Source organism: Pelodiscus sinensis, chromosome 9 (assembly GCF_052426305.1).
Source record: "Pelodiscus sinensis isolate ZL-2025 chromosome 9, ASM5242630v1, whole genome shotgun sequence".
Classification (NCBI taxonomy): domain Eukaryota; kingdom Metazoa; phylum Chordata; order Testudines; family Trionychidae; genus Pelodiscus; species Pelodiscus sinensis.
The window spans coordinates 10,813,284-10,840,027 of record NC_143060.1 but is presented as its reverse complement, the minus strand read 5'-3'; the positions used below and the strand labels follow the sequence as shown (position 1 = coordinate 10,840,027).

At 49.5% G+C, this 26,744-nt stretch overlaps 1 protein-coding gene across 2 annotated transcripts in view; it reads right to left on the bottom strand.

The window, feature by feature from the left end:
* The window catches only part of OSBPL9 (oxysterol binding protein like 9), a 132,293-nt gene extending 105,750 nt beyond the window's left edge, over positions 1–26,543 (bottom strand). For both annotated transcript variants that reach the window (XM_075935962.2, XM_075935964.2), the window contains exon 1: positions 26,120–26,543. In XM_075935962.2, the coding sequence (XP_075792077.1) occupies positions 26,120–26,230 (111 nt within the window). In that variant the 5' untranslated portion in view covers positions 26,231–26,543. The remainder of the gene's footprint in view (positions 1–26,119) is intronic.
* Positions 26,544–26,744: the final 201 nt, after the last annotated feature.

The following is a 26,744-nucleotide window of genomic DNA, read 5'->3' as shown; positions in this document are numbered from 1 at the left end:
CAAGTACAGGCAGTCCCTGACTTACACGGATCCGACTTATGTCGGATCCGCACTTACGAACGGGGCTTTTTTCGCCCCGGAGCCCACGGGCGGCGGGACCGCCCAGAGCGCAGCGGTCCCGCCACCGCGTCCTCCGGGGTGAGAAAAGCTGCTCCGGGTCTCCCTGGTGTGCTGGGGGGGACTCCCCAGCACAGCAGGGAGACCCGAGCAAAGCCGCACAGGCGGCGGGACCCCGCTGCCCATGCGGCTTTGCTCCTTTGCCCCCGGACTCCCCCAGCACAGCAGGGAGACAGGAGCAAAGCTGCAGAGGCAGGGGACCCCGCCACCTGTGCGGCTTTGCTCCGGGCCAAAGGAGCAAAGCCGCACGGGCAGCGGGGTCCCGCCACCTGTGCGGCTTTGCTCGGGTCTCCCTGCTGTGCTGGGGGGGACTCCCCCCCAGCACAGCAGGGAGACAGGAGCAAAGCCGCAGAGGCACGGGACCCCGCCGCCTCTGCGGCTTTGCTCTGGGTGTCCCTGGTCTGCTGGGGACACCCCCCAGCGAACCAGGGACACCCGGAGCAAAGCCGCAGAGGCACGGAACCCCGCCGCCTCTGCAGCTTTGCTCCGGGTCTCCCTGGTCTGCTGGGGAGGGGGCACAGCTAGTGCGCCCCCCCCCCCCCCAGCAGACCAGGCTTTTGTTGTGGACGCCTGGGGTAGAGCAGCTGGGGTGCTGCCGGGTTGGTCCTGGGGGGACCTACCCGGCAGCGCCCCAGCTGTTCTGTTCCAGGCTCCAGATTCAGCCGCTGTTGAAACTGATCAGTGGCTGATTCCAGGAAGCTCGGGGCAGAGCAACTCTGCCTAGGGCTTCCTGTAGTCAGCCCCTGGACAGTTTCAGCAGCAGCAGCTGAATCTGGAGCCAGTTCCGAGTTACGTACAAATTCAACTTAAGAACAAACCTATAGTCCCTATCTTGTACGTAACCCGGGGACTGCCTGTAATTGCCAATGACACTAAAACAAAACACTGTAGCATTAAGCAGAAGCCTTGTTTTAAAAATGCAAATTTTATCTCCATCCAAAATAAATTTTTTACTACATGGAGACTGAACTTTTTTCGAGGCATGATGTAATTATTTTGAGGCTAATGGACTTATGTGCAGATGTAGTGACAAGGAAGTATATAGTTTAAGATACAGCTCGATCACTATGTATAAGAACCAGCATAGAGGTAAGACTTTCCATGCAGTGAGAGAGCACAGTTTCTTCCAGAAAAATCCTAACTGTGAACAGATATTGTACAGTTTTTCTTCCAGGTTTAGTGTTACTTTTGACCCACACAAAATCTAACCCTAAGTACAGAATCGGTCTAATTTCTGGCATTTTGTCAACATTTAAGATTAAAATTTAAGATTAAAAATTATGGTTTGATTTATTTTTAAATTCCTTTGAAGTAGGAATAAGAGCCTCCGGAAAAGGGCACTTTTTCCGGAGGATCGGGGCCAGTCTAGACGCTCTTTTCCGGCTTTTCTAAAAGCCGGAAAAAAGCGGCGGACATTTTTATTTAAATGCCGCGGGGGATATTTAAATCCCCCGCGGATTTCCCTACGACGACTAGTGAAATTTACATGCCCCTTCCGGAAAAGGGGCCAGTGTAGACGTAGCCTATATGTATAGGGTTACTGCTGATTTCATTGCAGAAACTTAAAATACCATGTAGAGAACTATATTTCAGTATAATACTCTATCGCTAAGTATACCCCATGCCATATCCACACTAAAAACTTACCAAGTCAAGGCTGTCAGTTAAGAATATGAAGTGTGATTCCTTAATTGATAACTGTGCCAATAAAGCCTACTCATGCAGATAATAGTCACCCAGGCATAGCTGCACTTCTTCCTGTTATAGATTATTTTGTGTGGTGGGGCTGTAATAAACTGTCCTGGCAAAAGCAGTTTTGCTAGTATAAGCTGCATCCACACTAGGAAACACTGGAAGTACTTCAATACCAAGCAAGAAAGTACCCCACTTCTATTTCCAAAGTAAGAACATCCATGCAGATTTGCAATAAAACAAAAAATATTAAATCAAGCTTAGTTATTTCAGTGTACACCTTTATGTAGAAAAGCCCTTAATGAGGAAGATGAAGGGATCCACAGAGCTCTATCAGTGTTGAAGACTCAGGGTATGTCTACACTGCAGTGTTTTCCCAGGGAAAAAAAAGGCAATTTTTCCAGAAAAACAATACTTATGTCCACAGTGCTATTGTGTTCTTTTGAAAGAGTCAAAAGAACAAACGGGTTTTTCTGACAGCATTAAACCTCTTTCTAGGAGGAAAAAGCTTTTTCCACAAAAGACTTATCGGAAAAAGGCGTGTGTGGACGGGGAAGAGGGTGTTTTTTCAAAAGAAAAGGCCTCTAGGAAATAACACAGGTGCCCTGGCGGTCACTCTGTCCCAACTAATCAGAACTCTATAGTTCCTGTCTCCTGGCAGCTCTTAAAGCTGCAGGCACCTAGGACAAGGCTTGTGTCAGGAAGCCAGGCCTGGGAGCTACACCTTACCACACAGCTCTGACTGCCACCCACATTTGCAGCAATGGCCCAGCCACAAGCCCCCTGGCCCTCACAGGGAACACCACCAGGGCTCCCAGGAGCCAGCCAGGGGCACAAAAAGACGAGCACCCTCCTGGTCCACAACGGAGATCCTGTCCCTCCTCAAGTTCAGGGGAGAGAGGGAGGGAAGAGACCCTGCAGGATATCTCCACTCCCGGCCAAGAAATGCCAACATCTGTGGCCAGATGGCTGAGGCTCTGGCCAAGAGGGGGACACACCCCAGACACTGGAACAGTAAAAGAGCTCTGCCAGGGCTATGCCAAGGCCAGGGAACACAGCTCTTGCTCCGGGGCAGAACCCCACTCCTGCCCCTACTGCTAGAAGCTCCACCAAATACTGGGGGTGGTGAAGCCATTTCCCCACCCGTAGTGGAGGAGTAGGAGCTTGAAACGCCCATCATCACCAGCCCAGAGCTCCCCGCTGAGAAGCAGGAGGAACAGCAGCTGCAGGAGGAGGAAGACATGGCCAGCACAGTCACCCTCACCCTGGAGCCGGTACTCCAGGCCCTGGAGATCTCCCAGGCCTCCTGTGATGACGGAGAGGGATCATCAGGTTAGTGCTCTCAGTCTGTCATACACAGAGGGCAAGGGAGGCGGGCACAGAGGGAATGGGGTGCAATCATTGCTCGGCCTGGACATCGTGCTGCAATCCGTGCATGTGGAACCATGTGCAGCGCCAGTCTGCACGACGCAGCCTCAGGAAGCAGACCCAGAGCACCCCTGGGCTCCTGCTCACAAGTTTGGGGAGGCCCCACACACGTGATACCCTGGGGGGGGAAGCCCTCCCACCACCCACCAACACTAGAAGCAGGGTGGTCCCAAGGGCGTGCACACCACCTCACTCAGCCCGAGGAGTACCACACACAGCACATAGGGATGCCTGCCCACGCGAGGCACCACTCGCTCCTGCAGACAGCGCTGCCAGGCGCAAGTGCATGTGTGGGCTCCATGGAAGGCCAGGCTACTCCAGGTGCCTCTCCCACCCATGGAATCCCACTGTGGCCAGACACCTCCCTTGCCTGGCTTGTCTGTGGGATGGTGAGGAAAGCAGGAAGCATGGTCCTCTGGGCACCTTGGAACCCGTGAGGCACAGCCAGCTGTGCAGGCTACACATGGGCTTGGTCCCAGGACCTCCCCGTCTTGTGGCCCAAAGACAGTTGGTCGCAGCTCTCAGAGGAGGGCATGGCCTCAGGGACAGTGTTTGCATGGATGACCGACCGCCTATCCTCCTTTGTTCTCCACAGCCAGACCAGCTGTCGTAGAGGGATGATCACCGCCAGCCGAGGCAGCCGCCCAACCCCGCGGGAGCCGCAAGTGCATGAGGGTCCAGGAGGACCTCATAAGGAAGCATATGGACGTCCTGTGTGACATGCAGCAAACTCTGGCCAAGAAGATCTGGGAGGACACCGAGAGACAGAACCGCACGCAGAACCAGCTTGCGCAGCAGACTGACAACATGTGTGCCATCATCCGGGGAAACAATGGCACACTCAACTCCTATCCTGTTCCTGCCCCCCACACTCCTTCCCCCCCGCTATGCCCATGCCCCCACTCTCTGTCCCCCATACAATGCCTATGTCCTCTCCCCCTGTCATCTCTGACCCCACTCCAGTTCCCCCTCCTGCTCACCGCTCTGTTGTCCCAGGCCACACCCAACCCCAAGTTCGCCGAAGTCCCTGGACCCGAGGTGGCACTTCCAGCCGCACCACACGCCATTCCCAGCCCCGAGAGCCCCCCTGCTCCCTCCCCCATCCAGGTTCTCAGCCCCCCCGCTCCCTCCTCCTTCCCAGTTTATTTTATTATAAAAAAATACAAAGTTGTTTTGTTCAAATAAAAACAGATGTGTTTATTCAGAGTTCAGGGAAGGGAGGGGTTGTGATGGGAAAGGTATAGTGGAGAAAGGTACTCCCCCTAGTGGAGAGGCCCTGGGGACAGTTACTGGGGGCCTTGAGAGAAACTCTCGCTCAGGGCCTCCCGGATGCACACCCCCAACTGACAGGCCTGTGCATAGCTGTTCGAAGGCCCTCCGTTCGTGACTGGCCTCTGACCCCCACCCCAGTAGGAAGGTCTCCCCCTTCCTCTCCACGTTGTGGAGGACACAACACGCAGAGACCACCTCAGGGACATTGTGCTCCCCACATCGAGGTATGTCAGGAAGTATCTGAACCTCGCCTTGAGGTGCCCGAAGGCGCATTCCACCTGCATGCGGGCCCGGCTCAGGTGGACACTGAATTGTCCCTGCTAGGGTCCAGGTGGAGACGTACAGCTTCATCAACCGCAGCATGAGGGGGGAGGCAGCGTCCCCCACAATGCACACTGGCATCTGTAATTCCCCAACCCCAAAGTCACACTGGGGGAAAATGTGCCAACCTCTAGCTTCTGGTAGAGGCTGGAGTTTCTAAATACGCGGGCGTTGGTCATCCTGCCCCACCACCTGATGAAAATGTCTGTAAACTGTCCACGGTGGTCAACCAGGGCCTGCAGCACCATCGAGAAATAGCCCTTCCTGTTGATGTACTGGGCGCAGATTGAGATGTGGGTTCCATCAATGACTCCCACACAGTTGGAGAACCCCAGGGTGGCAAATCCTGCAGCAATCGGGTCCAAGTCTCCCAAGTGGATGACCCTGTGCAGCAGGATGGAGTTGATGGCCCTCAACCTGAAGAAGGAGCAAACACACAAAACAGAATGAGAGGGAGTGCCTGAGCCCTCAGGAAGTGCCCGCCCTCTCCCATCCCCTCCCAACATTCCAGGAGCTACCCTCTGAGGCTGCCCCTTGAACAACAGTGCTGTGTGAGGGTAGGCCAGAAGAACCCCCTCAGGACTTACCTCCCACCCACAGTCTACCCCCACACCCTCCCTTTCCAGGACTCCCTCTTACTGCAGGGACTGCAGCCCAAGAGCACCTTACCTCCATGAGGAGGGCCCCAACGGTGGACTTCCCCACGACGAACTGTTTGCCCACTGACGAGTAGCTGTATGGGGTGGCAAGCTTCCAGACGCTGATGGAGACCCGCTTCTCCAGGTGAGTGTCCCATCGTCGGAGGACAGGGGCAAGCCAGGCACACAGCTCGATAAAGGTGGCCTTCCACATGCGGAAGTTTTGGAGTCACTGCTGATTGCCCCACCCCTCCATGACCAGCCAGCTCCCACCTGTTGGAACTCGTGTCCAGCCTCGAAAAGCATCTCTCCACTGTGGGGTGCAGTTGCAAGGGCACACAGGGAGAAGGTCTCAGTGATTAGCTTGGTGATGACCTTGTGCAGGGCCAGGAAGGCAGCCTGCACAAACTGCTGTAGAAACTGCAGCATGGCCATGTGGGGCCATCGCATACCCAGAGGCAGCTCCAGCTCCATGGCTAGGAGTATGCTGTGGTGTCCAAAAGCTGGGAAACCAGAGCACACACTGCTAACGCTTTGCTGTCCCTCAGAGAGATAGGCAAGCATGCAGCAGAAGCAGAGAAACAGCTGTGCGGAGGTGGGAGGGAGGTCCCTTTAAGTGCATGTCTCACCTAGCCTTAGACAACAGCACTCAGAAGCAACTGCTGACTTAATGCCCTGCCTGAACTGGTTCTGGGTGGCCTTATATGTGAGATATAGCATCCAATCAATGTGGAGGCTCTTTCAAAAAAACAGATTGCTTTTCTGTTGTGCTTTTGCTGTGTAGACGCTCTCTTTCGAAAAAAGTTTTTCCAGACGATCTCTTGCGGAAAAGCTTCTTCCGAAAGAAGCTTGCAGTCTAGACAGAGTGGATGTGTCTGAGGAGGTGGAGTGAGCATGAGAAAGACAACTGTTTTCTAGGCTATGGTTCCACTGCAGAGTTAGCCTATATGATTGGCACAAACGTCTGAGAGCTCAGACCAGCCCAGCCAGGGGGCGAGCATCCCCACAACAAAACCATACCCATGTTATTATGGCATCACTGTTTCTGCCAGTGCCCAGATACATGCATGAGGAAGAATATCCCACCATTCTTTTTTTCTGACCCATTCCAGAATTCTTTTCCAATCATTTGTGACAAAATTTGTCTGTCCTTTGTAGAGACCTGAGGAAAGGGTATTTGAAGACAACAACACTTCACTGCTTTTTGCCTATGCCTTCTCTCCAAAGTGGGCTGTTTCGAGCCCAAATAGGATTTATCTATTACTGGATTCTGCTCTATCTCCCCTCTTCACCCTTCCAAAGCTGGAAATCTAGCCCAAATTTAAGGCACCTTTGAACTCCGGTCTAAGGGTTTTTTGTGCATACAATGGTGAGGATTAAGCCAAAATTCAGCTAAGTCGGAGTTAATTGCGAACACGGACTCACCCTTGTAAGTCATCGACAAATAAGCTTATCTATGCAGTCACCAGACATACTCACTTATCTGTGGAAGCAACAAACATAACTAAAGCAACTACTACAGCTAAAGTTGCATTATATAATCTAAACCATCATTTTCACAATTCTAATTTTTCCAAACAGTGATCTTTATAACAAAAGCTTTCCTACCTTAGCCTTGTGGCAAGACTATTTTTGCGTTAGAAATTAGGAAAGAAATATTTTAGCCATTTGGGAATACACAGAGTGAATTCTGAGTGCCGCACCCATCAGAAGTCTGCATATGGGATCCCAAAAATACATGGTACTTAAAAATATAGTACACAGAGACCACCAACTTCTGCTAATTTAATTGTTTCATCCCCCTGAACTGCACCTAAGGAAAGGTGTGCAGCTAATTGAGAATATGTAGAACATGCCCTCCAAGTCATTAAAATACATTGCTTAGGGGGAAAAAAAAAAACTATCACAAAGTTCGTATTTTTAATCAATACTGTTTTGCCTGGGATTACAAAAACTAAGATCAGCAACAGGATTGTTTTGGAAAGGGGGAGGGAGGGAGAACAACTGCAAGTGAAAAGTCTAATTTTAAAAAGTTTAGAAACTTAAAATATTTAAACAGTAGTCCTGAATCCCATTCTTCATTGATTGACATATATGTAAATCCATACAAACTATCTGAAAAAATTGAATTGTTCCATTGTCTCTGAAAATAGATTTTGGCCTAAGTACAGAGGAAATACGGGAAAATGCAACCAACCACATTTGTCTCCAGGAAGTAAGGATTGTTCCATTGTGTAGGCAGATACAGTCCCCCAGGAGTGGAAAGAGGTAACTAGTGTGATCCCCCAAGGCTCTGTCCTAGGACCCATCCTATTCAACTTATTTATAAATGAGTTAGAGCAGGGGTTCCCAAACTTTTTGACATGGGGACCAGTAAATCCATTCACAAACTTTTGGAAGACTGGTAATGTTCATTTGCATATTTGCATATTCATTAATCAAATGCTGAATATTCAAATAAGTTGTTTCTGGTCCTCCCAAAACCCCCAGTGCCAGCTTTAGCAAAGCTTTTGATATGGACACCCACAATATTCTTGCCAGCAAGTTAAGGAATATGGATTGGATAAGTGGACTGTAAGACAGACAGAAAGCTGGTTAGACCAGGGTTTCCCAAACATTTTACTTTAGTTGGAACCCTTTTTTTTTCCCGTACTGCTTTTTGCAGCCCAAAAATATAAACACATAAAAAACAAACTGAGAAAATACCAGACATATAACATGTCTGGTATTTTCTCATTAGGTAAGTTGTACTATTACTAGATGTATCAGTTTGTAGTTTCAAGCTGCCTGGCTGGCAAATGTGCTCAGGCTGCATGAGTGTGTCTACCAGCCAGACAGTTCGCAACTACTCGAGGGGGGGGGTGTGTGGAGAGGGGGGAGCAACAGAATCCCCGGGCCGGACTAACTCATGCTTTTGGGGGGGGAGAGAATGGGGGCAGCGCCCCAAGATCTACATACGGCCGGGTCTGTCCCACTCCCCGCAGGCCGATTCATTCCTCTCCCCTGCTCCCCGCACTGCGCCTCTGGCCAGCCCCACTTCCCCCAGCCCCCTCCCGGGCAGCCAGTTCTCCCCCGCTTCTCCTCTCAATCTCCCTTGGCCAACCCCGCTGCCCGCATCCAGCCTTCCTTCCGGCGGCCGCTTCTCTCCCCCACCACCCCCCATCTTCCCTGACCAGCTTCCTGCCTCCAACCTCACACTCCCAACTATACATAAAATATGATGGGGACTAATTTAGCTACAACTACTTGACACACAGATATTTTGGAGTCATTGTGGATAGTTCTCTGAAAACATCCACTCAGTGTGCAGCAGCTGTCAAAAAAGCAAACAGAATGTTAAGAGTAATTAAAAAAGGGATACAGAATATGACTGGGAATATCTTACTGCCTCTACATAAAACCATGGTATGCCCACATCTTGAATACTGCATACAGATGTGGTTGCCTCATCTCGAAAAAAGATATATTGGCACTGGAAAAGGCTCAGAAATGAGCAACAAAAATGATTAGGGGTTTGGAACTGGTCTCATATGAAGAGAGATTAAAAAGACCTGGACTTTTCATCTTAGAAAAGAAGAGACTAATGGGGGATATGATAGAGATCTATAAAATCATGATTGGTGTGGAAAAAGAGAATAAGGAAAAGTTATGTACTTAATCCAACAATATAAGAACCAGTGGTCACCAAATGAAATAGGCAGCAGATTTAAAAACAAAGTTGTTCTTCACTCAGCACACAGTCAACCTCTGGAACTCCTTGCCAGAGGATGTGGTGAAGGTTAGGTCTTTAACAGGGTTCAAGAAAAGAGCTCAATAGCCATTGATGGACGTAACCTCCATGAATCTATTAGCCAAGACAGGTAGGAATGGTGTCTCTAACCTCTTTCTGTCTGGAAATGGGTGACAGAAAAGGGATCACATGAGGATTGCCTGTTGCGTTCCCTCCCTCTGGGGCATCTGGTATTGGCCACTGTCGGCAGACAGTATACTGGGCTAGATGGACCCTTCTTATGTATGTTAACTTTCTGCAGCAATAAACTCTAAACAACTGTTAAGAATCTAAAGTAACCCTTTTGTAAATTATCAAAACTATCAAGTTAAAAACATGATATAACAAATTAGCTTAAAAGATGAATGCAGAAGGTTGAACAAACATAGGGGTGCTTAGTGATAGAAATGTAGCCATGTAAGTCTGGTGTAGCTGTAACAAAATACAGGACTATTTAGCACTTTCCCTGTTTGAGTGAGGCTTTAGAGAGGGAGTTCTCCAGGTAGAGGAGAAGCAGATATAGGAGTCTTGAAGGAAGTGGGTGTTGTGTCTGGGGCTTTCTTGCTGTGTGCTGAGCTTGTGTTTGTGAGTGAGGGTTGGTGTGTGTTCTTCTTTGTTTTTTTGTTTATTTATTTACCCTTGTTTGAGAGTGAGGTTCCCCCCCCCCCCCACCTCCCCTCTGCCCTTGCCCTCCCCCTCCCCTTGATTGGCAGGTGGAAACTGTTGGCTTCTAATTAAAGTTTGAATTCTAGAAGCCTCTGCTGATTGGCTGAGCCTTGGTAGGGGGAGGGGCTTTATAAGGCAGTGGGAAAGCGACCAAGGAGCTTGTGAACAGGTGAGTGCTAACAGGGAGTTTTGAGAGGGAGTTGGGAAGGGCGGGAGGTTCTCTTGCCTTTTCCAGGACAGCAGCGATGGTTGGTGATGGGTCTGCTGTTGTTACCTGCACAGCGTGTGCCATGTTTGTCTTCCTCTGGAAGAAAGAACGGATTTCATCTGCACCAAGTGCAAGCTGGTCGACATTTTGGAAGAAAAAGTTAGAGGACTGGAGGCCCAAATGTCGACCCTACGCATGATCAGAGAGGATGAAGACTTCCTCGATAGAAGGCAGCATTTAATCCTTCAAGCACGGCAGGCAGAAGAGCCAGAGAGGGCAGTACGTGACCAAGAAGAGAACTGGCAGCATGTAACTTCTAGAAGGAGAAAAAGGCCAGCACGGGAATTCCCCGATGCTATAGAGGTAAGCAATCGCTTTCAAGCTCTCTCCACAGGCTCTGCAGTGCTGAAAGCTCTGGAAGGGAACTCACAAGGAAGAAACCAGAAGGGAACACCATCTACTGGAAGGCATGGGATGCGTAGTCCTACGGATAGGGGTTCCACGGCCACCACGCCCAAAAGGAAACAATGGGTGGTGGTGGTCAGGGACTCCCTTCTAAGAGGGACTGAGCCATCCCTCTGCTGTCCGGAGCTGGAATCTCGAGAGGTGTGCTGCTTACCGGGAGCTCGCATTCAGGATGTCACTGAGAGGCTTACCAAGCTAATCAAACCTTCGGATCGCTACCCCTTCCTGCTTCTCCACGTGGGAACTAACGATACGGCCAAGAATGATCTTGAGCGTGTTACTGCAAATTATGTAGCGGTAGGAAGAAGGATCCCAGAATTTGGAGCGCAAGTGGTATTCTCCTCCATCCTCCCTGTTGAAGGGAAAGGACTGGGCAGGGATCGTCGAATTGAGGACGCAAATGCGTGGTTGCGCAGATGGTGTCACAGAGAGGGCTTTGGTTTCTTCGACCAGGGGACTCTGTTCCGGGCGCAAGAATTGTTAGAAAGAGATGGGATCCACCTAACGAAGAGAGGAAGGAGCATCTTCGCAGGCAGGCTTGCAAACCTAGTGAGGAGGGCTTTAAACTAGGTTCGTCGGGGGACGGTGACCAAAACCCTGAGGGGAGTGGGAAAGTTGGATACCGGGAAGAAATGCAGAGAGGAAGGGGCAAGAAAGGAGTACCCATGTTTCGAATGGAGAAGATAGGACGATCAACTGGTTACCTGAAGTGTTTGTACACTAATGCGAGAAGCCTGGGGAACAAACAGGAAGAACTGGAGGCCCTGGCCCAGACCAAGAAATATGATTTAATTGGGATAACAGAGACTTGGTGGGATGACTCGCATGACTAGAGCGCTGTCATGGAAGGGTATAGACTGTTCAGGAACAACAGGCAGGGGAGAAAAGGAGGAGGAGTTGCACTATATGTAAGAGAGCACTACGATTGCTCTGAACTCCAGTATAAAGAGGGAGAAAAACCTGTTGAGAGTCTATGGGTTAAGTTTAAAGGAGCAAACAACAGCATCGATGTTGTGGTTGGTGTTTGCTACAGGCCACCGAATCAGGTGGATGAGGTAGATGAGGCTTTCTTCGGACAACTGAGAGAAGCTTCCAGATCGCAGGCCCTGGTTCTCGTGGGGGACTTTAATCACCCTGACATCTGCTGGGAAAGCTATACGGCAGTACACAGGCAATCCAGGAAGTTTTTGGAGAATGTTGGGGATAACTTCTTGACACAGGTGCTGAAGGATCCGACCAGGGGCCGTGCGCAGCTTGACCTTCTGCTCACAAACAGGGAGGAACTAATAGGGGAAGTGGAGGTGGGTGACAACCTGGTAGTGATCATGAGATGGTAGATTTCAGGATCCTGACGAAAGGAAGAAAAGAGAGTAGTAAAATACACACCTTGGACTTCAAAAAAGCAGATTTTGACTCCCTCCAAGATCTGATGGGCAGAATCCCCTGGGATGTTAACATGAAGGGGAAAGGAGTCCAGGACAGCTGGCAGTATTTTAAAGAAGCCTTATTGAAGGCACAGAAAGAAACCATCCCGATGCGTAGTAAGAGAAGCAATCATGGTAGGAGACCGGACTGGCTTACAGGGGAAATCCTTGGTGAACTTAAGCACAAAAAGGAAGCTTACAAAGAGTGGAAGCACAAATGGAATTGCGACTGGCTAAGGATGTGAAGGATAACAAGAAAGGTTTCTACAGGCATGTTAACAAGAAGAAGGTGATCAGAGAGGGTGTGCGGCCCGTAATGGATGAAGGAGGTAACCTAGTGACAGATGATGTGGGGAAAGCTGAAGTACTCAATGCTTTCTTTGCCTCTATATTCACGGACAAGGTCAGCTCCTGGACTTCTGCGCCAAGTGACGCAAGATGGGATGAAGATGGACAGCCCGTGGTGGGTAAAGAACAGGTTACGAACTATTTAGATAAGCTAAACGTACATAAATCCATGGGTCCGGACTTAGTGCATCCGAGGGTACTGAGGGAGTTGGCAAATGTCATTGTGGAGCCTTTGGCCATTATCTTTGAAAAGTCATGGAGATCGGGAGAAATCCCGGATTACTGGAAAAAGGTAAATGTAGTACCCATCTTCAAAAAAGGGAAGAAGGATGATCCAGGGAACTATAGGCCGGTCAGTTTTACCTCGGTTCCTGGAAAAATCATGGAAGGGATCCTTAAAGAATCTATATTGAGGCACTTGGATGAGAGGAAAGTGATTAGGAATAGTCAGCATGGATTCACAAAGGGCAAGTCGTGCCTGACCAATCTGATTAGCTTCTATGATGAGGTAACTGGCTCGGTGGACATGGGGAAGTCAGTGGATGTTATATACCTTGACTTTAGCAAGGCTTTTGATACGGTCTCCCACAATATTCTTGCCAGCAAGTTAAGGGATTGTGGATTGGATAAATGGACGGTAAGATGGATAGAAAGATGGCTAGAAGGCCGGGCCCAGCGGGTAGTGATCAATGGCTCGATATCAGGATGGCGGTCGGTTTCTAGCGGAGTGCCCCAAGGTTCGGTTCTAGGACCGGTTTTGTTCAATATCTTTATTAATGATCTGGATGAGGGGATGGATTGCACCCTCAGCAAGTTTGTGGATGACACTAAGCTGGGGGGGAGAGGTAGATACGCTTAAGGGCAGAGATAGGGTACGGAATGACTTAGACAAATTGGAGGATTGGGCCACAAGAAATCTGATGAGGTTCAACAAGGACAAGTGTAGAGTCTTGCACTTGGGACGGAAGAATCCCAAGCATAGTTACAAGCTGGGGACCAACCGGTTAAGTAGTAGTTCTGCAGAAAAGGACCTGGGGGTTACAGTGGATGAGAAGCTAGATATGAGTCAACAGTGTGCCCTTGTAGCCAAGAAGGCTAATGGCATATTAGGTTGCATTAAGAGGAGCATTGCCAGCAGATCCAGAGAGGTCATCATTCCCCTTTATTCGGCTTTGGTGAGGCCGCATCTGGAGTATTGTGTCCAGTTCTGGGCCCCCCACTACAAAAAGGATGTGGACACATTGGAGAGGGTCCAGCGGAGGGCAACCAAAATGATTAGGGGGCTGGAGCATATGACTTATGAGGAGAGGCTGAGGGACTTGGGTCTGTTTAGTCTGCAGAAGCGAAGAGTGAGGGGGGATTTGATAGCAGCCTTCAACTTCCTGAAGGGAGGTTCCAAAGAGGATGGAGAGAGGCTGTTCGCAGTAGTGACAGATGGCAGAACAAGGAGCAATGGTCTCAAGTGGTGGGAGAGGTCCAGGTTGGATATTAGGAAAAACTATTTCACTAGGAGGGTGGTGAAGCACTGGAATGGGTTACCTAGGGAAGTAGTGGAGTCTCCATCCCTAGAGGTGTTTAAGTCTCGGCTTGACAAAGCCCTGGCCGGGTTGATTTAGTTGGAATTGGTCCTGCCTAGAGCAGGGGGCTGGACTTGATGACCTTCTGAGGTCTCTTCCAGTTCTATGATTCTATGGTTTATTAGATGATGAGCTTTCGTGGGCCAGACCCACTTCCTCAGATCAAATAGTGGAAGAAAATAGTCACAACCATATATACCAAAGGATACAATTAAAAAAAGTGAACACATATGAAAAGGACAAATCACATTTCAGAACAGAAGGGGGGTGCGGGGGGGGGGGAGGTAAATGTCTGTGAGCTAATGATATTAGAGGTGGGGAAAGGTAAATGTCTGTGAGCTAATGATATTAGAGGTGATAATTGGGGAAGCTATCTTTGCAATGGGTAAGATAGTTAGTGTCTTTGTTGAGACCAACACGTAGAGTGTCGAATTTTAGCATGAATGACAGTTCAGAGGATTCCCTTTCAAGTGCAGATTTAAAAGGCTTCTGAAGCAGGATGCAGGTAATTAAGTCGTTGAGACAGTATCCTTTCTGGTTGAAATGGCAAGAAACTGTTTTTTCTTTGTGATCCTGTCTAATATCTGTTTTGTGGACATTGATCCTTTGGCGAAGTGTCTGAGACGTTTGTCCAATGTACATAGCAGACGGACACTTTCGGCACATGATAGCATAAATTATATTTCTGGATGCGCAGGAATATGTATTCTTGATCTTATAACTCACTTGGTTAGGCCCAATAATGGTATCAGCAGAGTGAATGTGTGGACAAAGCTGGCAATGGTGCTTGTGACTCTGTTTTAAGGCTGTCTCTCCTCCAGGTGTGTAGCTACCACATTCCAAACAATATATTAGTGTAGACTTAAACAAGCTTTGCAAGTGTTCAGATCTAAAACAGAGTGCTTAGAACCATTGTGTCCAACCAGTTCTGAGCTATAGCGAACTAGCCACACTCAATTGGCCAATAGCCACATGTGGGCTTAGAATATATCAGTCCACGTGCCAATGCCACTCCTTGAAATGCTGGTCTAAATAAAGTCAAAGAATGCGGCCATACTAGAAAAAAAAGTGTTTTCTTACCACCTTAGCTGACAAGTGGTGACTAACTAACACGAGGTGAATTCCTAGTGAAGCCAAAGCCAGTTTGTCTTTTGCATAAATTGCACTGCATGTTAGTAGCCACATTAGCTAATATGTGGTAAGAACAAAGTTTTTCCCTCTTGCATGAACAATGCCTAAGAATACTAACAGTGGATTTTATAATGTTCTGCTAGTGTTGAGGACATGTCAGAAGATAGTAAACATTTGTATCACCTTTTCTTTAGTAAAAAAGAAATTTACAAGATATCTTTATTTCAGAGTGGAAAAACAATGATATATCACTTTTAAAGGCAATATCAGAAAAAACATCTGTACATTTTGAAAAGAAAACGTTCTCTAGTGTAGCATGTACCACTGCAAGACAATGACAAGCAAAGATATTTGGGGACCTAAGAAAAGAAAATGAAAATGAATCCCATCCTAAAATGAACAAACATACTCAAGAGCCAAGAAATATATATTCCTGCTCTCACTTTTGCTGGGTTGTTTTGGGGTTTTTTTATGTTGGTAGGCTACTGGGGAAGCCATACATCCAGTTCAGTGTTTTTATATGCATTTTTGAAGACTTACAATTCAATTATACCAAAGCATAATGCACAAAATCCTGAGCATTAATTTAGTCAATAAGTGCAAAAAATATTAGACATTCACTATAATTCTTTTTATATTTCCATAACTTAAACCAGATTTTAAAATACTACTTGCTTCTTCATCTTGCATATTAATCTCATATGAATTTGTCAGTTTATTAACAACTCAGTCTCACTTTTGTTTTCACTACCTGTAACCAGAGGTAAAAAAAAAACCAAAACCCACAAATGGTCTGGTAGCACTTTATAGACTAACAAAATATGTAGGTGGTATCAAGAGCTTTCGTGGGCACAGCCCACTTCTTCAGGTGACTGGAGTTATAAGTAGGGAATATGAAAACTCTAAATAAATAGGGAAAGGTAAGAGGGAGGGGGGGTAGAGAAAGATGCTCTGTCTCCCACCCCCCTTCCTGTTTACTGGAGAATGGGTGTTAGACCAAAGCAGATAAAAATCAAAGTCAATAGATAGACTGCTAAGGCAGGAAGGATACCATTCAGAAAGCTGTTAGCACTTCAGTGATAAAGTCCCCACCATCCCAAGTCTCAATTAAGCCCAGTAGCATGTGAATTGAATTTGTGTATGAATCAGTGGTCCCCAACGCGGTGCCAGCAGGCGCCATGGCGCCTGCCGGGGCATTTATGTGCACCAACCGAAACATCTGGGCTGGCACCTACCCCGGGCGCACAGCACAAGCGTGGTGCCGGCCCCGGGCGCAGGACGCGTGGGCGGCCCCTGCCCCGGGCATGTGGCACAGGCATGGTGCCGGCCCCGGGCTCAGGGAGCATGGGCGGCCTCTGCCCCGGGCACGTGGCACAGGCGTGCTGCCAGCCCCGCGCTCAGGGCACATGGGCGGCCCCCACCCCCGACAGCCACTAAAGGTTGGGGACCACTGTATATAATGTAATTCCAGGCTTTCTCTGTGCATTTGGCTTGAGGAGGCTAGTAACTAAAATAAACAACAAATGGTCTGGTAGCACTTCATAGACTAACAAAACATGTAGATGGTATCGTGAGCTTTCGTGGGCACAGCCCACTTCTTCAGATGACCGGAGTTATGAGTTTGGGATGTGTACGCTCGAAATAAATAGGCGAAGGGAAGGGGAAGGGGGAGAAGACAAAGCAGCAGTAAGTATTTGGAGAATGGGTACTTAAACTGAAGCAAATAAAAATCAAAGTCAATAGACAAGATTCCCATGTCAGGAAGGATACTACACAGAGAGCTCTTCGATGGTTGTTAAATTGGTAGCATCCCAACCAACTTTCATCATGACTGAGTCTATTAGCACGAGAATTGAATTTGCTGATGAACTTAATTCCAATGTTTCCCTGTGGATCTGGCTTGTAGAGCTGGTTTGTGACAAGACAGCTACTTGGAGATCTGTCAGAGTGTGATATGGAAGGCTGAAATGTTCCCCAATAGGTTTCTGTACATTTCCTTTATATATATCTGATTTGTGCCCATTGATTCTTTCCTGCAGAGACTGTCCAGTTTGTCTTGTAACCCTTCTGCCGGGTAGGCCCGGCAGCAACTGGGGCCGGGTTCAATATCTACGGGTTCATCTCACACAGAACCGGCTCGAGCCCTGACCCAGTAACCTGGGAAATTCACACACCCTTGGGTGCCTCTGAAAGGCAATGCTTCCCCGCTTGTAAGCACAGAGTCTGAGTGTAGGAAAGAAACATTTAATGAAACAGAGGAACAAGTCATATGGCATTAACTTGGGAAAATACCACAGAGTTCATAACCGAAACCACAAGCTAAGGCCTCCCCCCCACCCAAGAATCACCTGACGCCCCAAAAGTCTCTGTTCCTGGTCAGTGCCGTCCAGAGTCCAAAAGTTCACCTGCAGGGTGAAAAGAGGGGTGGGGGGACTGATGGGGCACCTTACATGGTTCGAGGCAGATGGCCCCACCTCTCAGTAGGGTTCTGCTGCAGTCTTTAACGCGAGCCACTACACCACGCTCCACCAGCTGTCTTGGTCTGCTCCTACTGGCCATTGGTCGCCTGCCGCCGCTCCTACCGGCTGCACCGCTGGTCGCCTGGCGGTCATTCACACGAGCCACTCCACTGGCCACCGCCACTCCTACCGGCCGCCCACCAGTCATTCCTGCCAGCCACTTCACTGGCTGCAACAGGTCTGGCTCCCAACCAGGTTGGGCCAGTCTTACAGCTCACACCGGGCAGGCGTGAAGCAGGCTGACTCAAGCTCTTTAACCCTTCCCCTCAGCTCAGTTCACTCAAATCTGGAAGGGGGGAGGCTTGTTCCTTGGAGACCTCTTACAATGATGGTGTCTCTCCTGCAAGCACTGGTGTCATGTTTTACAGTTCCATTTAGGGGTAGCATGATTTGTGACCCCCCACAACAGCCCCAATTTATTTACAATACATCACATTCCATTCCAACACTGATCCTCCATCAGCCCTGGCTGCATTGCATTTACATAGCCACACCTCGGATTCCCTCCCCCTCCTGGAATGAGCTATATTTACATATCAACAGTTAATTATCTTGCAGAGCTAAACAACTGGAGTGGGCACACCCACGCTCATGGCAGCTCTCTCCTTTTAGCTGGCTGATAGCAAGCAGCAGGTTAGTCCCTGCTTACAGTCTAATATATATAGCAGTGGGGCACTGCTGGCATTTGATGGCATAGATCAAATTACTGGATATGCAATCATATGACCTTTTGATTTGGTGGCTTATGTTGTTTGCTCCAGTGATGAATGCGCCAGTATAGATATGTGGGCCGAGTTGGCATCTTTTTTGGTTGCAGGGCTGGGTTCCTGTAGGCTTATGATGTGGCTGTGTGGCATGGTTACCAGAAAGAATTTGTTTCAGGTTAGGGGGTTGTCTGTAAGCAAGAATAGGTTTTTCTCTCAAGGCCTCTGAAAATGAGGGATCATTTTCCAAGATGGGTTGTAGATTGTGTATAATGCGTTGGAAGGGTCTGAGTTGTGGACTGGAGGTAAAAACAAGAGGATTTCTGTTATTTTTTCTTTTGGATCTGTCTTGATGTAGTTCATGTCTGGGTACTTTTTTGGCTCTGTCCATTTGTTTTTTCACTTCTCCAGGTAGATATTTCAGTTTTAGGAATGCTCTGTAAAAATCCTATAGGTGATTGTCTCTGTCTGTGAGGTCGGAGCAAATCCGGCTGTCTCTTAGGGCTTGGCTGTATACAATAGACTGAGAAATGTGTCTGGGATGGAAGCTGGAGGCATGAATATGAGTGTAGCAGTTGGTGGGTTTCCAATACAGGCAGTCCCCGGGTTACGTACAAGATAGGGACTGTAGGTTTGTTCTTAAGTTGAATCTGTATGTAAGTCGGAACTAGCATCCAGATTCAGCCGCTGCTGAAACTAACCAGCGGTTGACTACAGGAAGCCCGAGGCAGAGTTGCTCTGCCCCAGGCTTCCTGGAATCAGCCGCTGATCAGTCTCAACAGGCTGAATCTGGACACCAGTTCCGACTTACATACAGATTCAACTTAAGAACCCCAGGCGTCCCCAAGTCAGCTGCTGCTGAAACTGGTCAGCAGCTGATTCCAGGAAGCCAGGGGCAGAGCAATTCTGCCTCGGGCTTCCTGTAGTCAGCGCTGGTCAGTTTCAGCAGCGGCTGACTTGGCGACGCCTGGGGCAGAGCAGCTTGGGTGCTGCTGGGTTGCTCCAGTAGCGCCGCTCCTCGGCGCTACTAGACCAACCCAGCAGCACCCAAGCTGCTCTGCCCCAGGCGTCCTGATTCAGCTGCTGCTGAAACTGACCAGCAGCGGCTGAATCATGACACCTGGGGCAGAGCTGCTGGGGTGCTGCCGGGTTGGTCCAGTAGCGCCCAGAGCGGCGCTGCGGGACCAACCGGCAGCGCCCCAGCTGCTCTACCACAGGCGTCAGGAGCAGTTGGTCTTATCCTCCTGCTTTCTTAGCTAGCTCAGAAGTTTTACTCACTTTTTGGGAGGGGGGGGCGGGGCAAGCTGTTGCTGCTGCTTCTCCAATGTGAGGCAGGTGTGTGCGGAGGAAATGAGTATTACTGAAATCAGATCTCTCATGTGTCCCCTAGGGAAATGAGTCACAGCAGTTGATGTCTGGCTGGATGGTTGGAACACATTTACCTTCTTCCATTCAATTCCTAATGACCTATCCACACCCTCAGGTTTTGTTTATGTTTTCACCACAAGTTGTATTTATCAGTACACTGAAATTTATCAGGTCAGGGGGCCTTGTTGAAGCTGTTTTTGAGCAATGTTGTTATTTCATTAAGATTAACAATAAGGAAATTTTCTTTGCTCCTGTCTTAACCTGCAAACCTTCTTCATGCTCTGTAAGTCACTGGGTTTCCTAGTGTGAGAATCTGTAGAGAAGGTGTGATTGTTGTGACTTGCAGTTTCAATGAGGCACTAAAACTCAGAAGAACTCATTAGGAATATAAGCTCTTTCCCATCCCATCTACTGTGTAATGCTTCACCTGGCTGCTCTGGCTTATAAAAAAGCTTGGTGGAAGGGAGGGAAAAAATCAGTTAGGGGCCACACACACTAATGAGAAGGGGGGGACCCATAACCCTCACTGATGCGGCTCCCAACTGAGAAAAAAAACATTCCCATCACACACTACAGCCTTGGGGGGCCAAGGCTAGTATATTTTGTGTGCTCCAGCCCCATGGGAAGATGTCAGGAGGTTGGAGCATTAGCACGGAGGGGAAAGGAGCAGGAGGGGAGGAAGCCCTGAGCCTCAGGGTCCAAATCCAGTATGTGGGGAGAAAAGTAGCACAGTGCCACATGCTACTGCTCATCCTTCCCCCGGCTGGCGGAATACAGGCAGTCCCCGAGTTAAGCGGATCCGACTTATGTCGGATCCGCAGTTACGAACGGGGTTTGCTCCGCGTCTCCCTGGTCTGCTGGAGACCAGAAGACCAGGGAGACAGGGAGCAAAGCTTCTGAGGACGCTGGCAGCAGGACAGCCGCGGCGCGTCTGGGCAGTCCGCTGCCCCCATGCTCCGTGGCTTTGCTCCAGACGCCTGTGGTACAGCAGCTGGGGCGCTGCCGGTTGGTCCCGTAGTGCCGCTCTGGGCACTACTGGACCAACCCGGCAGCACCCCAGCTGCTCTGCCCCAGGCATCCTGATTCAGCCACTGCTGGTCAGTTTCAGCAGTGGCTGAATCAGGACGCCTGGGGCAGAGCAGCTTGGGTGCTGCTGGGTTGGTCCAGTAGCGCCGAGGAGCGGCACTACTGGAGCAACCCAGCAGCACCCAAGCTGCTCTGCCCCAGGCGTCGCCAAGTCAGCCGCTGCTGAAACTGACCAGCGCTGACTATAGGAAGCCCAAGGCAGAGTTGCTCTGCCCCGGGCTTCCTGGAATCAGCCGCTGATCAGTTTCAGCAGCAGCTGACTTGGGGACGCCTGGGGTTCTTAAGTTGAATCTGTATGTAAGAACTGGCGTCCAGATTCAGCCTGTTGAAACTGATCAGCAGCTGATTCCAGGAAGCCCGGGGCAGAGCAACTCTGCCTCGGGCTTCCTGTAGTCAACCGCTGGTCAGTTTCAGCAGCGGCTGAATCTGGATGCCAGTTCCGACTTACATACAGATTCAACTTAAGAACAAACCTACAGTCCCTATCTTGTACGTAACCCGGGGACTGCCTGTACAGTGCTGGAAACTGCTCATGAGAGTTTCCCCGCTGCTATCATTGGCCAGATTTTGGGGCTACATCAGTGAGGGGGTTTTGATTGTTTTTTTTTTGGGGGGGGGGGTGTTGCCACTTGTGACACCCCACCTGATTTTTCCATAGGACAGTAGCTCCCAACCCAAAAAGGGTTCCCCACCCCGATCTACAGTTTTCCAGAAGGAACATCTTCTTCATCAACGGCTATTGTTGTTTCACGCACACATATAAGTATATATGCATATATATAAATGCACATTACATGTTTGAAAAATAATAGTGCCTTACGGTAACTCGGGTGGTTAACCATAGATTTCCATAGGATGGCTACTTTTTACTTCTGGATACTTCAGTACAATTAAAATGTGATACTTTTGTACTTTTAATCAAGTAGTTTTCCAGAAGGATACTTTGACTTTTACATAGTTACATTTTTTTCCCAAAGTAGCAGTACTTTTACTCAGTAACTTTTTGGGGTACTTTATCCACCTGTGCCTGTAACCTATTGCCACCTGGGAATGGAATGCAATGACCTTAAAGTTTATTTATCAAGTAATATTTTTTCCTCCTAAGATGAGACTTCTGAAGTTTACTTTAAAAACTGATTTAAAAAGTCAAAGCTATATGTGAACTTACAATTTCATATTTGTTCTATTTAAAAGGACTCTAGTCATATGGTTAGTTTCAGAAGATTCATTTGCAATATGTCAATATTCTTCATCTGTATTCAGTTTAGCCTCCTCGGGTTTGTACAACTATAACGAAACTCAGGCTATACTTTACCTACATTTGCTTCTCCAACAAACAGCTCTTTCAATGAACAGCAACTAATTTCTCTAACTCAACACATCAGCAATTAATAGCTAATGCTTTCTGCTCAATTAGAGTGGGAATATCCCAGAAAAAATTCTGCACCAAAGAGCGAGCAAAAAAATAAAATAAAAAAAAAAAAACACACAGACACCACACTATCTTGCCTTCATTTTTACAGAAATGCAACCCTTAAATTCCTGTTTTGAAACACTGCTCTCCTATTCAGCAATATTTCTGAACTCAAGCTTTATAGTTACCACATCCCTGTGGTACAATAGGCCCACATGACAAAATACATTTTTGTCAGTCTGTAAGGTGCCACAGGGCTACTTGCTTTTTTTTTTTTTTTTTTTTTTTTAAGGTTTTTTTTTGTTTAAGATGTGTAGCCTGCTAAGAAAAGAAAGAAAGAAACAAACTTTACAAGCAAAGACTGTCTCCTCATCTCCCTCTCCCTCATCTCCCTCATCACTCTTTTTGTTATTAACAGTTTCCAAAAAACTCCGGATTTTTTGGCTATATTATTCCACAAAGTAAAAATGGATAGTTCCACACTTCTTCTAAACTGAACGGGTTGCTGATTTAAAACAAATAAATCTGTAACCAGTTCCTTAGTGACTTAGTTATAAGACTATAGGCCTACTGGAAGCTGCTGAATGTTACTTAAGGTGTTTATCAAAGTTCATGGCATCTGATGGTCCGGCACCATCAGGAACCCAAAAGTGCTCCGGGCAGCCAGACAATTGGAGCTAAAACTGACCAGCAACTGAATCGGGGAAGCCGGGGGCAGAGCAGCTGGAGTGCTGCTGGGTAGGTCCCATACCGCTGCCCCTCCGGGCTGCGGGACCAACCTGGCAGCACCCCAGCTGTCCCTGATTCAGCCGCTGCTGAAACTGACCAGCGGCTGGCTCCAGGAAGTCAGTATCAGCAGCAGCTTACTTGGGTAAAACTGGGACAGAGCAGCTGGGGTGATGACGGGTTGGTCCAGTAGTGCTGCACCTCAGCACTGTGGGACCATCCCGGCAGCCCCCCAGCTGCTCTGCCCCAGGCATCCTGATTCAGCCGCTGCTGAAACTGACCAGCAGCTGACTTGGGGACGCCTGGGGCAGAGCAGCTGGGGGGCTGCCGGGTTGGTCCAGTAGCTCCAAGGAGTGGCACTGCGGGACCAACCCGCAGCACCCCAGCTGCTCTGCCCCAGGCATCCCCAAGAGCAGCTGGGGTGTTGCCGGGTTGGTCTCGCACCGCCAAAGGTCAGCGCTACCGGACCAACCCGGCAACGCTCCAGCTGCTCTGCTGCAGGCATCCCCGATTCAGCCGCTGCTGAAACTGACCAGCAGCGACTGAATCAGGGACGCCTGGGGCATAGCCAGACTATCGGAAGGGGAGGCTATGAAGGGTCTGGGGTGGCATCCACCCCACCCCAGACTCCTCATAGCCCCCCCTTCCGATAGTCCGGCATATCTGATAATCCGGCACCCCCTGGGTCCTAAAGGTGCCGGATTATCGGAAGTTTACTGTACATGTATGTTGATATATAAACTAACTACTAATGTCCAGTCTGGACCTCCTGTGACTGTGAAAGGCTATTTGTCTAATTAAGTCTGCCACAGGAAAGAAGGGTCTTATATTAGGGTTGTTGATGGGTTCATTAAAGAAATATACTATAGTATTTCAAAATCATTTTGAACTTACCATTCCAAAAAACTGAAGTATTTGTAATCAGAATTAATAAAGTGCAGAACTTCCATAGTCTGCTTTAAAAAGTCAGCCTAACACAAAGATAAGAGCTCTCATTTGTAAAAATCATTAGTAAAGTTACTTTACAATCACACCTATGTATTCTGGTTTTACAGGTTTGTGTAACTATGTCCATATGCCTATCGGTTTTCATTACACTGCTAAAACAATCTTTTCATTTAGAACAGGAATATCTACAATTTTTAGTCCAAAATGCTACATGAACTAATTTGAATGTGACATATAGCAGTTTACTGTGCCTTGTATTTTGGAATCAGCTTTAAAGGTCATTTTAGAAATCATCAACCAAAATACAGGTTGTACTTCCCTTAACCGGGACACTCTGGCCGGCCCAGCAACATCCGTGGTCCAGCATGACCAGGGATGTTCCTGGACCACAGAGCCCAAGTATAAGGAGGTCAGGCCATGGGACAGGAGCATCGTGGGGGTACCCGCAATTCTCCTGAGAGCCTCATCTGTGAGGGTAGGACATGGAGGGGAGGGTGGTGCAGCAGAGAGTTCTGTTCCCTGTGGCTGAGAGGTAGCAGTGGTCTGGCAGTGGCTGTGGAGCTCCAGCCGCAGAGCTCGGGGTATGGCAGCAGCACCTAGTGAGTTCCAGCCTGGGAAGCCACAGCCAGGCACACAGCAGCAGTGTCGGGCTGGAGCCCTAGCAGGGGGCATGAATTCAGCACAGATCATGTTAAGAGACCCCTCCCCTGGTCTGGCAAATCCCCTCGTTCAGGACCAGTCAGGTTCTCAATGTGCCAGATGAGAGAGATTCAACCTGTACTGCAAAGTAGAGGTGGGCAAAACTCAGCCGGCAGGCCAGACCTGGCACATCTAACATTTCTGTCTGCCTTACAGCACGCTCAGTCAGGCTAGCTGCCAGAGCAACCCACTGTGCCATGGGGGGGCCACCTGTGGTAAGCTCCTTCCAGCCACAGCCTGCACCTCACATCCCAACCTCAGGTCAGAACCCACTCCTCCACACAAACTCTCCGAGCCTGCACCCCTCCTTCATTAATACAGCAGAAATGTGCTGTGCACAACTTACCAAAATTCATAGAACGGCATCCCTGTGAAAACTGCCCACCCCTGCTACTAAGTATAGAAAATGCAGTTGAAATAGCATACAAAAGTAGCTGAATTGTGTAGAATTAATGTTTGTTTTAAAACAAAAACTTACCAGAAAAAAATAATGCCAATAGTCCTACATACAATGATATAAAATAATGGTCTCCACTACTGCTGGACCAGTATTTAATGATGTTTTAACCTTTATTTCTGGTGAAAATGCCTAAGTCAGAAAGTATGGATTGACTTTGTGATCCCAGCTTGATTCACAAGGCTGCTGCAAATCTGTTGTGTCAGTGAGGGGGCCAGTATTCCACAATATTTACAGAACAAGCAAACCAATCTGAGTAGCAAACATCCTTCACTAGAAATAAACGGAGAAAAAAAACACCCCCATTATTCCCTTCATTCACGGGTTTTAATGGATTGGCTACATAAACATTTGTGTACTCCCACATTTCAAAGGCGCAAGCAGTGGTAGAAACACAGAAACTCTCTGAGCAAGAGTGTAAATGGGCATCGTCTGTTCTCGGCGTGGCGCACTAGCTCCACCCTAAACACTTAAAAACAACAGTCCAGTAGCACTTTAAAGACTAACGAAACATGCAGCCTAACTCGGCTACCGCCCCTGTGATCCGTGGAGCAGGGTGCGCCAGGAGGGCAAAGTGCTTTACAAATGCGTCGAAACGCAGCTTCGCAGCACCCGGGGCAAGTCAAAGGAGGCCCCGGACGCCCGTTCTGCAGTCGCAGGGGACCAAACCCCGCAGCTGCGGGAGCGGGGCAGGAGCCAGGGAGCGCGGGCGCCTCTCGCCTAGCGCCCAGTGCAGCAGGGGGCTGACCCGCAGCAGGGCGAGCCCCCCGCAGGCCAGGGAGAGACGGAGGCTCCTCCTCCCGCCTGCCAGGGACACATCCCCACACTTTCCCCACCCCCGCCCAGCGACGGCGGAGCAGCGGCCGCTCCCTCAGGGCCGGCGGCGAACAGGCGGATCCAGCGGTCACACGCGGGGAGATTCCCCCCCCCCAGCTCACCTCGCCCCCCGCCTATCCCCCGCACGCGGCTGCCAACGAGAAAAGCGTTTCTCGCCCCCCCCCGCCTGTAAATCTTTCACACGGGCCTCCCCATTGGCCACCACCGCCGTCTCCTCCCTCCCCATTGGCCGCCCAGTGGCCAGTCCCCTCCCCCGCCAGCCACAGCCCGCTCCCCCCAGCGCCGCGGCTCGCCCGGCTCCTCACCGTGTAGTAGGAGAGCAGCCCCGCGTTATAGTCTAGCACGAACCAGCGGTACTGCCAGCCCTTCATGACGTTGGTCCACTTGCTCAGCGGCCCCTCCATGATGGACGCCATTTTGGGAGCCAGCCCGGCCCCACAGAGCCGGCCCGGCGGGGAAGGGGGAAACGGCCGCCCGAGCGGCCTGGGGCCGGGAACAGGGACTAAGCAAACCAACGGGAGGGGCAGTCAGGAGAGGCAGAGAAACAGTGGAGGGGGCGGGGCTTGCTCACGCAGAGCGGGGCGGAGCCAGGCCGCCAACAAAGGCAACCCGCGAGGGCGGGGGGAAGAGCGAGAGCGGGAAGCTTCTGCATGGACACACGGGAAATGGGAAGGGATTTAGGGAGCCAACGCCTCAGCGGGAGCGGGGACTACAGCCCGGGGGGGGCGGGGCCTGGCCGCTCAACGGAAGTGGCGGAGAACAAAGGGAACGCGGCTCAGAGGGCGGGCTCAGCTATTGGTTCCTCACCCAGGCGAGGCGGGAAAGCAGCGAGGAGGCGGGGCCTGGCTCCGGGTTCTTTCTCTGGGCAGTGTCTGGAGCGTGGGGGGCGGGGCCTGGTTCCTCACTCCCGGGCTGGGGTGCTCAGAGGGG